The sequence below is a fragment of the Corylus avellana genome, chromosome ca9 (assembly GCF_901000735.1).
Source record: "Corylus avellana chromosome ca9, CavTom2PMs-1.0".
Taxonomy (NCBI): Eukaryota; Viridiplantae; Streptophyta; class Magnoliopsida; order Fagales; family Betulaceae; genus Corylus; species Corylus avellana.
This window is the reverse complement of record NC_081549.1, coordinates 19,429,030-19,441,751: the sequence shown is the minus strand read 5'-3', so window position 1 is coordinate 19,441,751 and position 12,722 is coordinate 19,429,030. Positions and strand designations below refer to the sequence as shown.

At 36.5% G+C, this 12,722-nt stretch overlaps 2 protein-coding genes and 1 pseudogene across 2 annotated transcripts; 1 reads left to right on the top strand and 2 right to left on the bottom strand.

Annotated features, from left to right (window-relative positions):
• Nucleotides 1-553: 553 nt before the first annotated feature.
• Nucleotides 554-2,422, top strand: LOC132192291 (aspartic proteinase PCS1). The gene has a single exon (XM_059607576.1). It carries the CDS (start codon nt 836-838, stop codon nt 2,168-2,170), a length of 1,335 nt encoding a protein of 444 aa, XP_059463559.1. The 5' UTR covers nt 554-835; the 3' UTR covers nt 2,171-2,422.
• A 2,174-nt stretch (nt 2,423-4,596) lies between these two features.
• LOC132162431 (serine/threonine-protein kinase SRK2A-like) lies at nt 4,597-11,843 on the bottom strand (annotated as a pseudogene).
• Nucleotides 8,353-9,858, bottom strand: LOC132162078 (uncharacterized). The gene is made up of 2 exons (XM_059572326.1): nt 8,877-9,858; nt 8,353-8,571 (listed from the first exon to the last, which is right to left on the bottom strand). Exons 1-2 carry the CDS (start codon nt 9,769-9,771, stop codon nt 8,537-8,539), a joined length of 930 nt encoding a protein of 309 aa, XP_059428309.1. The 5' UTR covers nt 9,772-9,858; the 3' UTR covers nt 8,353-8,536.
• Nucleotides 11,844-12,722: the final 879 nt, after the last annotated feature.

Below are 12,722 nucleotides of genomic sequence, written 5' to 3'. Positions count from 1 at the left end.
AGAATTGGAATATTTTGAAAGAAAAAATATGCATGTGCTCTACATTAACTTAACTCAAGGGATATCCAAACAAGTAGCAGAAGTTGTTCATGAAGCCATGCTTTTAGCACGAGGGTGCCATATCATCCCATCATTTCTCATTTATTCCCAAAATAATTAAGCACACCTACCTCTGTAATAAAAAAATGATTACCCAAATTAAATGGTAAACTTGATGATGAAAATATTATAAACCCAATATATATATATATGGAAACATATATTGCATTAAATATCTAATAGAAAGCTTAATTAGCCGGAGATGTTGTAAAGCCTATTTCATTTTTGACTTTTTAGACGGTGGTCCTTCTTAAGGGAGGCGGCTATAACTGATTATATATATATATATATATATATATATATATATATATGTTTGTTGTACAGAATGAAAGCTTCTGGAAGTGCGAGAAGCATGCTGTACGTCAAAGCTTAAAAACGCGTAAGATCTACCACACGTATGTATTTATACCAAACAAAACAAACAACATTGTCTATTGTCTGGTCCGGTATGGTATATGCCTATATGGACATCCCAACGACACCGTTTAATTCTCCTCGTAGATCTGACTCTCTGAAAAAGATCTTTTTGATCCAGAGAGTTTCTCAGTTATACCTTGAGAAAATCACAACCCACTACACACATTCCCATCACATTCTTGTTTAACCAACCTGAAATCTCACCTGAGCTTCATTCACTTGCACCGTAGTAAGATATATAGATATATATAGTTGTCTCTCTGTTTCATATACATTCAATTCACCTAACTGTTTTATCTGAAATTTAGTCAAAACCAACATGAAAACCTACATTCACTGCAAATCCTTCCCAAACCCATTTCTAAAGACTCTTTCTTTACTTGTTTTTTACACTGCCTTTTGCTCCATTGGCATTGAGCTCTCCTTCTCTCAAGCACCGATGCTTGTTTTGCCCCTCAAAACCCAGGTGGTTCCATCTGGGTCCGTCCCAAGATCAGCAAACAAGCTTCCCTTTCACCACAACGTGAGCCTCACGGTCTCTCTCACGGTGGGCACGCCTCCTCAGAACGTGACCATGGTCATCGACACAGGAAGCGAGCTCTCCTGGCTCCACTGCAACAAAACCCCAAACTTTCCGACCACATTCGACCCGGCCCGATCCTCCTCCTACTCGCCCTTCCCGTGCTCCTCGCCCACCTGCACGAACCGGACCCGGGACTTCACGATACCCGCTTCGTGTGACTCCAACCAGCTCTGCCACGCCACGCTCTGCTACGCTGACTCGTCTACCTCCGAAGGAAACCTCGCGTCCGATACGTTCTATATCGGAAGCTCCGAGATCCCGGACATGGTTTTCGGGTGCATGGTTTCGAGTTTCAGCTCCAACTCCGATGAAGACTCCAAGAACACGGGGTTAATGGGTATGAACCGTGGGTCCCTCTCTTTCGTTTCTCAAATGCAGTTTCCGAAATTCTCGTATTGCATTTCGGGTTCTGATTTCTCGGGCCTGTTGTTGCTCGGCGACGCCAACTTCTCGTGGCTTGCACCGTTGAATTACACGCCATTGATCCAAATCTCCACGCCGTTGCCTTACTTTGATCGGGTCGCTTACACGGTTCAGCTTGAAGGGATTAGAGTATCGGATAAGTTGCTCCCTCTACCGAAATCAGCGTTTGTACCGGACCATACCGGGGCGGGTCAGACCATGGTGGACTCGGGGACCCAGTTCACGTTCTTGCTGGGTCCGGTTTACACCGCGTTGAGGAGCGAGTTCTTGAATCGGACATCTGGGGTTTTGAGGGTTTTGGATGATCCGAATTTCGTGTTCCAAGGAGCAATGGACTTGTGCTACCTGGTCCCACTGAGTCAACCGAAACTGCCACAATTACCAACGGTGACTTTGGTGTTTCAGGGGGCCGAAATGACGGTATCGGGCGATTCAGTCTTGTACCGGGCACCGGGTCAAGTTAGAGGAAACGATTCGCTGTATTGCTTCACATTTGGAAACTCTGATCTGCTGGGCGTCGAGGCGTTCGTTATTGGCCATCATCATCAGCAGGACGTGTGGATGGAGTTTGATCTCCAAAAATCCAGGATCGGTTTGGCTCAAGTACGGTGTGATTTGGCCGGTCAGAGATTTAGTTTGGGACGGTAGGTCCCACGGATTGTTGCTAGACTTTTTTTTCAACGGACGGATCTGAAGTGTAGGTAGATTATTATGTAGTCCTTGGGCCATGCTAATGTGGTGGTCATAAGGAATAGTACCGTCCGATCGATTGTCCACCCACTTTGTATGAGGTGTAATCATATAACTGGTGAGCCATTTGATAGGACGGAAATTAATAATTGTTATTTGTTGAGAAAGAATAGTTGTTATTTGGTAGGTGATTTTTCCCCCCGCTTTGTACATGGAATTTTTGAGCATTTATGAATTTTTTAGATGTCATAAACATATTTTCAGTTTTCTACATTGCAAAGTTAGGTGTTCTAATAGTTTTAAATAGTATTAAGTGATAACTCAATCGATTGTGAACTATGTCTTATGAAACAGACGTCAATAATTCGAATTTTTTCTCTCGCTCTTGTGTAAACATGTTAAAAAAAAAAGTTTTAAATAAATATTATTTTTTAAAAAATAAAATAAATCTGACCCTTAATTTTTTATTTGATTTTTAAAAAATAATATTTATCTAAAAAAATACTAAAAAAAAAATCACCTAACATTTCTATAAAAAAAATAATAATAATAATAAAACATGAAATGAATTTTCACTTCCCGAGGCGGTAGTAATGATCCAAACTAACCATTTATGTCACAATGTGCAATATACTGTAATATTGTTAGACATGACTAAGATGGTACAATAAATTTCAACGTGAAGTTGTTGGGAATTTAAAGAGGGAGGACAATTGGGCTCCCTAGTCCCTTTTGTGCAATGTAATGGTCCTTGGGCTAAGACCAATTAGTATGTGCTCAGGCAAAATTAGGGTTGGCAAAATGATCGGATTAAACTCCTTCCCCCACCCTACCCATCCAACCCAGTCCCTTGTGTCAGTCCCTTGTGTGGAATGGTCCATGGGCTAAGTACGTGCTTAGGCCAAGCAAAATTATTAAATTAGGGTCGACAAAATTGCCAATACGTGAAATATTTAATTAAAAATGAGATGTAAATGATGGAATCAAGATTTGAACTCATGACCATTAACTCTAAAGCCTCTAATATTATGTTAAATTATCACTTGTCTAAAAAACTTAAGCTAACAGAAAGAAGTAAATTTAATTATTTAATTGATATTTTAATAGCTAGACCACCCCTACACTTGTAGGAAGGGTTTCGGCCACTCTTAAAGGAGACCTTTTGTCTAGCCACACCCTCTTAGGTACATAATTTTTAAAGATGACTCAGCTAGTCTTTTACTGAGAGATGGTCTGACCATCCTATATATGAAAACTTTATGAAAGTGTGATCGACCCACCCTCAAAAAGTTCCCTAAGAGAGTGGCTCGCCCAAATTAGGAAGTGATCGACCTATCCTCAGGACATACAAGCCTTAAAAAAAAAAAAAAAAAAATCTTGACAGAAAAAGATCGTCCTACAGGGACAACAATAGCCGGAAGTAGAGCTAGGGAGAGGTAGATATATATAAGAAGAACCATAGTTGGTGCAACTACAAGTCTAGACTAGTATATGTTAATGTATGCTTCACGTCTTCATGAGATATATGACCGGCCGGCCGGGACCCCGTACCCTACAATTTTACCAAACATTGACTTCGAATCATGCTTTTTATACACATAGGCCAAAGGTAACTTTAATTATTAGGTGGTATTCACATGTGTTTTTTAATGATTGATACAACACATTAATGACCATCCATCCCTTAATGCTTGCTTAGAAACTCCTTAAACAACATATTAATTAACCAATTGTTCCCCCCGCTAACACTTTAATTTGCCTGTGTCCATGAAAGTGCCAAAAAAAAAAAAAAAAAAAAAGTTTTACTGATAACTGATTGATGCTGGACAGTATATAGAACAACAGCTAGCTAGCTTCTTACAAGTATATTGGTACACAACACACACATATATATATATTCTCTTTTTTTTTTTTTTTTAATTATATTTGTACACTATTTTTTTCAATGGGATTGTACTTTAATACTGTCATCGCGCGGCACTATAAATATGTATATATAGTCGTTAATTGTGCTAAGTTGTATTATTGTAATCGAACACAGTACTATTATCATTATCATCCATAGTTTTTGTAATACTATTGGAGATGGCACGTGGACTGCACGTGCTTGGTTCTCTGTGTTATGGATCCAGTGTTACTTAATATTAAAAATTCAAATTCAAAACCATGTATAAAAAGTGTTTGTAACAATTAATATCTAGATTCATGCACAAGTAAATACACAATTTTTTTTTTTTTTTTCACAACTGAATGGATAGCATAACATTAAAGAAGTATTACAAAAGTGAGTAAATATAAGATTCAAGAAAAGATAGAAGTTAATTCAAATGGCACACACATATTGTACCACAAAAGGGAGCATATATGTTATTGTTTTTTACTTACTAATACTGGAAGACAAATTACATCACATAAAAGAGTAAAAATGTATTTGCTTGTCTTCCTTATGTGCCATTGGTTGATACCAACAATAGTTTTAAAAAACATCACTTTGATCCAAAATTCTTAACAAAGATTATTAACCTGGCCGTGTACATACCTTTAGAGGATTTGCAACAAAAATGTGAGAAAGGAGATGTTTACAATATTGAGATATGTGAACGTAATCTTGAATCTTGTATTGCATAGCCTTTATTTGCTGCATAAGAAATGGCAAAGGTATTAAATTGTTAAAATAAGAAACCTAATAATTTCAGGGATGGCCAAAATGGAAGTAAATTACATTTGATGGTTTTCCTAAAATTCTTCGGATCCTATGGATCTTCAAATGGGTATGCTCCCACCAGCATAACATAAAGAGTCAGTACTCCACATGACCACACATCCACCAACTGAACAAACACAAAGCAAACTTAAATGGTAATCTGCAAAGCAAATGACATTCATATTGTACAAAAAAGAAACAGGTGAAACAAGAGAGTGGAACATAGTTTGACATTTTTCTTATTCTTCCCAAGCCGGAGAAGTGTTCAATTGCTTGCCTTCTGAAGTGTCTCATACATGAATGGGCTTTGTAGTCACTGAAGCAAATATTCTACCACAAAAGGATAGTTTTTATTCATAATATAATGATTAATTTGGGTATTTTCCTTTATAAAAATTAAAATATGCTTTTGCTATATCGACTTCAGGGGCAGAACATAACAAAGGATCACTGTTAAAGTTGACACATGGATGAAAATAATTTCCTCACATACCCATCTGATTGGGCTTTCATTAGCTTAAATAGAATTGAATCCTACGGCTGTTACAAAGAGATAATGGCAAATTAAATGTACAGTTACAAAGAGATAATGACTGTTACAAGGAGATACTGAATCCTACAACAACTGTTACAAAGAGATAACATTAAATTCAATTAACTACTCAACATAATGTCAAAAACAAATATCTTGGAGCTGTAACGTGTGGAGCAATAAACAAAAACAAATATCTTGGAGCAATAACGTGTGGAGCAATAAACAAAGAGTAACGTCAATACTCCCCCTCAAGTTGGATCGTATATGGAAATAACGCCCAACTTGCAAATTAAACCATGAAATGCATCTTTACCCAATGGCTTTGTGAATACATCTGCAAGTTGATGAGATGCAGGTATGTATCTTGGAGCAATAAGTTTGGATTGTAGCTTTTCCCGAACGAAATGACAATCTATTTCTATATGCTTGGTACGTTCGTGAAAAACTGGATTGTTGGCGATGTGCAAGGCAGCTTGGTTGTCACAAAACATTGTGATTGGAGAAGAATGAGAAATACCCATATCGTTCAACAAATATTTTAACCATTGAAGTTCACATGTTAAAGTGGCCATGGCTCGATATTCAGCTTCAGCAGAAGACCGAGAAACTGTAGATTGTTTCTTAGTTTTCCAAGAAATAAGATTGGAACCAAGAAAAATGCAAAAGCCTGTAGTAGATCGTCGAGTAATAGGACATCCTGCCCAATCTGAATCACAATAACCTTGCAAATGAATAGTACTCGATGATGATAAAAAAATTCCCTTACCAATAGAACCCTTCAAATATCGAACCACACGGTGCACAGCATCCATATGAGCCGTTCGAGGAGAATGCATAAACTGACTAAGAATATTGACTGAATAATTAATATCAGGTCTTGTGACAGTAAGGTATATAAGACGTCCCACCAATTGACGATAAGGAGTGGGGTCAGGAAGTAAAGTACCATCATCTGGTGATAAATGCAAGTGTTGCTCCATAGGAAAATCAGAGACACGTCCTCCAATCAAACCAGTATCCTTGAGAATGTCTAAGATGTATTTCTTTTGAGAAAGAAATATCCCCTTTTTCGAACGGGCAACCTCTATGCCAAGAAAATATTTAAGCTTGCCTAAATCTTTGATAAAGAATTTCTTCTCGAGAAATTGCTTGAGCTGGTTGATAGCCAAATCATCGTTTCCTGTAATGATGATGTCGTCTACATAAACCAAGACAAAAGTAGAAGAATTGCCATTATGATTAAAAAATAATGAATAATCAGACTTAGACTGAGAAAAACCAGCTTGCATGATGGTAGATGAAAATTTTGTAAACCACTGACGTGATGCTTGCTTCAACCCATAGATAGATTTGTTCAGTTTACAAATTCGTGTCTCCCCCTTTCGGCAAAAACCAGGTGGAAGTACCATATATACCTCTTCGTTAAGATCGCCTTGTAAAAAGGCATTATTAACGTCAAGTTGATGTAAAGACCATTGCTTGATGGATGCGATAGAAAGTAAGGTTCGAACGGTTACCAATTTTGCAACAGGTGCGAAAGTCTCGTGGTAATCTAATCCTTCAATTTGAGTAAAACCTTTGGCTACCAAACGGGCCTTATAACGCTCAATTGTTCCATCTGATCGGTATTTAATTTTGTACACCCATTTACATCCTATGGGTTTCTTGTTGGGTGGAAGAGAAATAAGGCTCCAAGTATCATTTTTTTCAAGAGCTTCAATTTCTTTTTCCATAGCTTCCCGCCATAATGGTGATTTCACTGCTTGAGAAAAGGTTCTAGGCTCATCTGTTGAACAAATAGTAGAAAGAAACCCTCTGTGTGCAAATGAAAAATTAGAAAGAGAAATATATTGATGGAGCGGGTAAGGTGTACCTTTCAACTTAGAGTCAGATGGAGAAGGTAGCTGGTCATGAGTAGCAATGGAGCATTGATAATCAGCCAAGTATGAAGGTGGACGCCGAATGCGACTAGGCCGATTAATTTGCGGACTAGTAGGAGGAGTGATAGGATTTTGCTCCACACTAGGTGGTTCTAAATCCAACTATTCAATGGGAGAAGTGATTGCATCATTTTTAGCAATAGGAAAATCAAAAATGGGATCATCACTCAAAGGTAAAGGAGTAACATCTGAAGATGAGGTTGTAAATTTAGATAAATCACGAAATGGAAAAATTCCTTCATGAAATATGACATCTCGAGAAGTAAAAATGGTTTTAGTGGCTATATCAAAAATTTTGTAACCTTTTTGAGCATAAGGATAGCCAATAAAAATGCCAGGTTTACCTCGTTGGTCAAATTTATGTTTAATGCTATGATTGTGAGCAAAACATAAACTCCCAAAAACACGCAAATGAGAATAATTTGGTTTTGAGTGGAATAGAATTTCATGTGGAGATTTCCCAGATAAAAGAGAAGATGGCATTTTATTGATCAAATATGTGGCAGTGAGAACGCACTCACCCCAAAATTGTAAGGGTAAGTGCGCTTGAAAACGAAGAGCTCGAGCAACCTCAAGAAGGTGTCGATGTTTACGTTCAACGACACCATTTTGTTGCGGAGTCCCGACACAACTTCGTTGATGGATTATGCCACGTTCTGAAAAATATTTTTGCATATCATTGGAAAGAAATTCAGAACCATTGTCCGATCTAACTTGTTGTATGCAAGAATTGAATTGAGTCTTAATTATGGAAAAGAATGATTGCAAAATAGTTTTAGTCTCAGACTTGACATGCATCAAATAAACCTAAGTACATCGACTAAAATCATCAACAATGGTTAAGAAATAACGAGAACCATTTAAAGATTGTTGGGAAAAACTTCCCCAAATATCACAATGAATTAAAGCGAAAGGTCTATTAGTAGTAATAGAACTAGAAGAAAATGGCAAACGTGCTTGTTTGGCTTGAGGACAAATTTTACAAGCAGAATTATTTGAACAAGAAATGAAAGGAATATCCTTAGCTAAATTATGCAAAGTACGATAAGATATGTCCAAGTCGCCAGTGCCATAAATCAATGGAAGAGTTTTTAGTAACTGCCATTGCCGAAGCAGCCTGAAAACAGTATAGCCCCTTATGAACATTACCCTGCCCAATCGTCCTCTTCGTTGACAGGTCCTGAAAAAAACATTGAGTAGAAGAGAAAGTCACTAAGCAATTATTAGTTTTTGCTAGTTGACTAACAGATAAGAGGTTAAATTTGAATGATGGGATGAAGAAAACATTCTCAAGTTTAATAGTGGGTGAAAGATTAATAGTTCCAATATGTGTAATAGGTACATTCGACCCATCAGGAAGTTGAACAAAAGATGGAGTTGGACAGGCTTTATAAGAGGAAAACAAAGATAATGAGTGGCACATGTGGTTAGTAGCTCCTGTATCAATAATCCACATCGAAGCAGAGTGAGCAATAAGTGCTATACCTGCTAGAGAAACACTAGAATTTATGCTACCTGAAGAGAGCATAGCAAGTAATTTGTTGTACTGTTCTTGGGTGATGGGTGGTGGTGACACCATGGCACAATCTTCAGCTTTAGTGGTTTTAACAGGAGCCTCGCTCTTCTTTGGAGGATACCCAACAAGCTTGAAGCAGCGATCTTTAGTGTGACCGTCACGGCCACGATGATCACAATGGTAGCGTGGCTTACGGTTGAGTTGGCCACCACGATTTGTGGGCTTGGTGGTAAAAGCTGCAGCATCTGGAGTTGAGGATAATGAAGAATGTATCTCTTGTTGTTTTTCTTCTTGACGAACGAGTGAATAAATTTTGGTTGTGCTAGGAAAAGGTTCCATGAGAAGAATTTGGCTACGAAGTGCAGCATATCGTTCATGAAGGCCTTGTAAAAATTCCATCGCCCTATCTTGTTGCAATTTTTCTGCAGTAGTTCTCCCATGTCCACATGTGCATGGTTGGATACTTACAAGAGAATTGAGCTCATTCCATAATGACTTGAGCTTTGTAAAATATGCAGAAACAGACATATTGTTCTCTTGTTTGAGAGAAGAAATTGACTGCTTCAACTGATAAATTTGTGGTGCATTGGATTGAGAGAATCGCTCCGAAAGATCTGACCAAATCTCCCTCGCAGTCTCAGCATATAAAATACTGCTACGAATCTCACTCGAAACAGAATTGAGAATCCATGAACAGACAAGATCATTACATCTCTCCCATTGAGGAAGATCAGTAGGTGAATCTGGTTTAATCAAGGTACCATCTACAAAACCCAATTTGTTTTTTGCACGCAAAGCCATAGTGATAGCACGAATCCATGTGCCATAATTATCGCCAGATAGAAGAGGTGTAACAAGCACCATGGTTGGACTATCTGAGTGATGAACATAATGAGGATCATTGATTGATCCCTGTGAATCACTGCTCTCAGAGGAAGAAACTACTTTAGGTTGTGCTTTAGTCATTGTAAAATGAGCACGAAAAAAAATACGAATAGTTGAGGAAAAAAATGTCTAAAAAAAATCGTTGCCTAATGCTCTGATACCATGTTAAAGTTGACACATGGATGAAAATAATTTCCTCACATACCCATCTGATTGGGCTTTCATTAGCTTAAATAGAATTGAATCCTACGGCTGTTACAAAGAGATAATGGCAAATTAAATGTACAGTTACAAAGAGATAATGACTGTTACAAGGAGATATTGAATCCTACAACAACTATTACAAAGAGATAACATTAAATTCAATTAACTACTCAACATAATGTCAAAAACAAATATCTTGGAGCTGTAACGTGTGGAGCAATAAACAAAAACAAATATCTTGGAGCAGTAACGTGTGGAGCAATAAACAAAGAGTAACGTCAATAATCACATATGACACCAATAAAACAAATACTACAAGTACAAAACAATAACATGGAGGGGGGGATGGGGTTCTTTTAGATTTCAACTCATCTAGTAAAAGATTAAATCCCAGTACTTGAAACACCACTTCAACTCATCACAACCAATTGACATACAATCTCCGATGTCTTTAAGAATAATTACAAAACACAAATGGTTTAGTTACAAAGTAAATCCAAATCGGACTTAGTACTGGCAGAGAAATGAACCATATAAAGAAAGTAATATACACTGCAAAGGTTTAACAACATAACTAATCTAAATTATCTTCCCATCATACTCTCTTCGAGAAAGAACCTCGGGAGCAATATATGCTGGAGTTCAAACAGTTGATTTGGGTCTTGAATGCAACAGAGAGGATTACACAAATAAAGCTAATCAGAGGATAAAAATTCAGATATACATCGGAGAAAAATTTCCCACACTAAGCTTAATCTGTCATTAAACCTTTGAATAACCAAAATCACATATTTTGAGACGTGGAGCAAGGCCTCCATCTAGCAAGGTATTCTCCAGCTTCAAATCTTTGTGACATATTTGCTTCAGACAAGGAATTAAAGGGAAAAGTCAAACTCATGTAGAGAAAGAAGGCAAACTACGTATCAGGACATCTATATACAAAATATATTCCTAGAATTGAAAAAATAAAAAAAAAAACAGATCTTTTGATATCTTTTATCATAGAATGACAGTAGCACACTCACGAGATAAGCTGCAGGAAAAAATATATGGCCTGAAAAGTAGCAAATAAAAATACATGAACAAAATTTATAATATTTTATACTTTGTTTGGCTGCTTAGAAATGCAAGGGGAAAAAAGCATATGCAATTCAGATCTTTGTATTCATTTCTCTTATATTGCTAAATTTATTTTCATAAATAAAATCATCCTTTTAAATCACACATACTGTGAGATCCAAAAAAAAAAAAAAAAAAAAAAAGGAAGGGGAAATTTTATTAAGGACCCTCAAACTTTCACCCGTTTTGAAATACCCTTCTGAACTTCAAAATCTCTTAATTTAGTATCCTAAACTTTCAATTGCTTTCAATTTGGACCCCTCCGTCAGATTTTAAACGTCACATGACGTTTATATCCTTGACTTTTGTATAAAATTTCAACTTTTAAAACGTTTTTTATTTTAAAAAAAAAAAAAACAAAAAAACAAAAATCAGGGATATTTTGGTCTTTTTTAAAATTTTTAACGGCTAAAATTAACGGAAGGGTCCAAATTGAGAGCAATTGAAAGTTCAGTGAACTAAATTGAGAGATTTTCAAGTTTAGGTGGGGTATTTCAAAACGAATGGAAGTTTTGAAGTTTCAAAAAAAAAAAAAAAAACTCTTCAAGTCTTTTCCAAAATATTTTCAGCAAACAGAAATGGAAGTATAAATCTCATGATTAAGGAACCAGAAATTTGTGAAAGTGGAGCTCACTACAGGTCAAGAACAACAAACAAACCTCATCTTCAATAAACCTTCCGGCAGCACAAATTCTCTCAAATAGCTCTCCACCCGTCGCGTACTCCATGACGATTGGAATTAAATAGAAAAGAAACAAAGGTTGAGATTTAACCAAGAACATTTCCAACCAAACTGTGTCCGTTTTAGGCGTTGTAGTTAAAACGGTTTTAGTTTGCAAACAATTTTCTAATATCGGTATTCAGTGAGATAAGGTTAGATGCTTACCTGAGAAAACAACAATGACCAGCGGCACAACAACGAGCAGCCCACGAAAAGAGAAACCAAGTTGTCTCGTTTCTCTTAAGACCGAATGCACAATATTTTTGGGAGCAAAATCTAGCCAGTTGGGTGATAGGGTAGGTATCCTGCATTTGGATTTTTGGTCAATTTTTTTTTTTTCTACTCTTTCTCTGTAGCAACAGAGGAGGTTGACAAGAAATCAAAAAAAAAAAAAAAAAAAAAAATTGCTTCGCCTTTTCTCCTCCATTTCTTCTCTGAATCCAAATCGGTTTAGGTAGATTTTTTTTTTTTACTCATTTCTCCACCATTCCTTCTCTAAATACAAAATCAGTTTAGGTAGATTTTGTTTTTGACTTTTGTACACTACTTTGTAGCAACTGGTAAAAAAAAAAAAAAAAGATTTTCTTTCTTGCGCATTTCTTCTGAATCTCGCCCATTCCTTCTGAAGCTTCCTTCATAAAAAGGCCAAAAAATCTCTATCACAAAGTTTGACTATTTACATACTTAGAGGGCAAAATGACAATTTAAATATAAAAGACAAAAATATCCAGACAACTTTTTAAATTCATTAAATTTAGGAATGACAAATTAATAGTTTTGCAATCTAAATAAATGTCAAAAGACAAAAACAATCTCATCTAACTAAATCATGATAAACAAAAAGTAAGGACAAAATAATAAATTTAAAGTGCAAAAGAAAAATCAC

Excerpts from the sequence above, each read along its gene's own strand:
- LOC132192291 (XM_059607576.1), top strand. The coding sequence starts at position 836 with ATGAAAACCTACATTCACTGCAAATCCTTCCCAAACCCATTTCTAAAG.
- LOC132162078 (XM_059572326.1), bottom strand. The coding sequence starts at position 9,771 with ATGGTGCTTGTTACACCTCTTCTATCTGGCGATAATTATGGCACATGG. Across the intron at positions 8,572-8,876 it reads TTCTAGTGTTTCTCTAGCAG|GACCTGTCAACGAAGAGGAC; the intron begins GTATAGCACTTA and ends TGTTTTTTTCAG.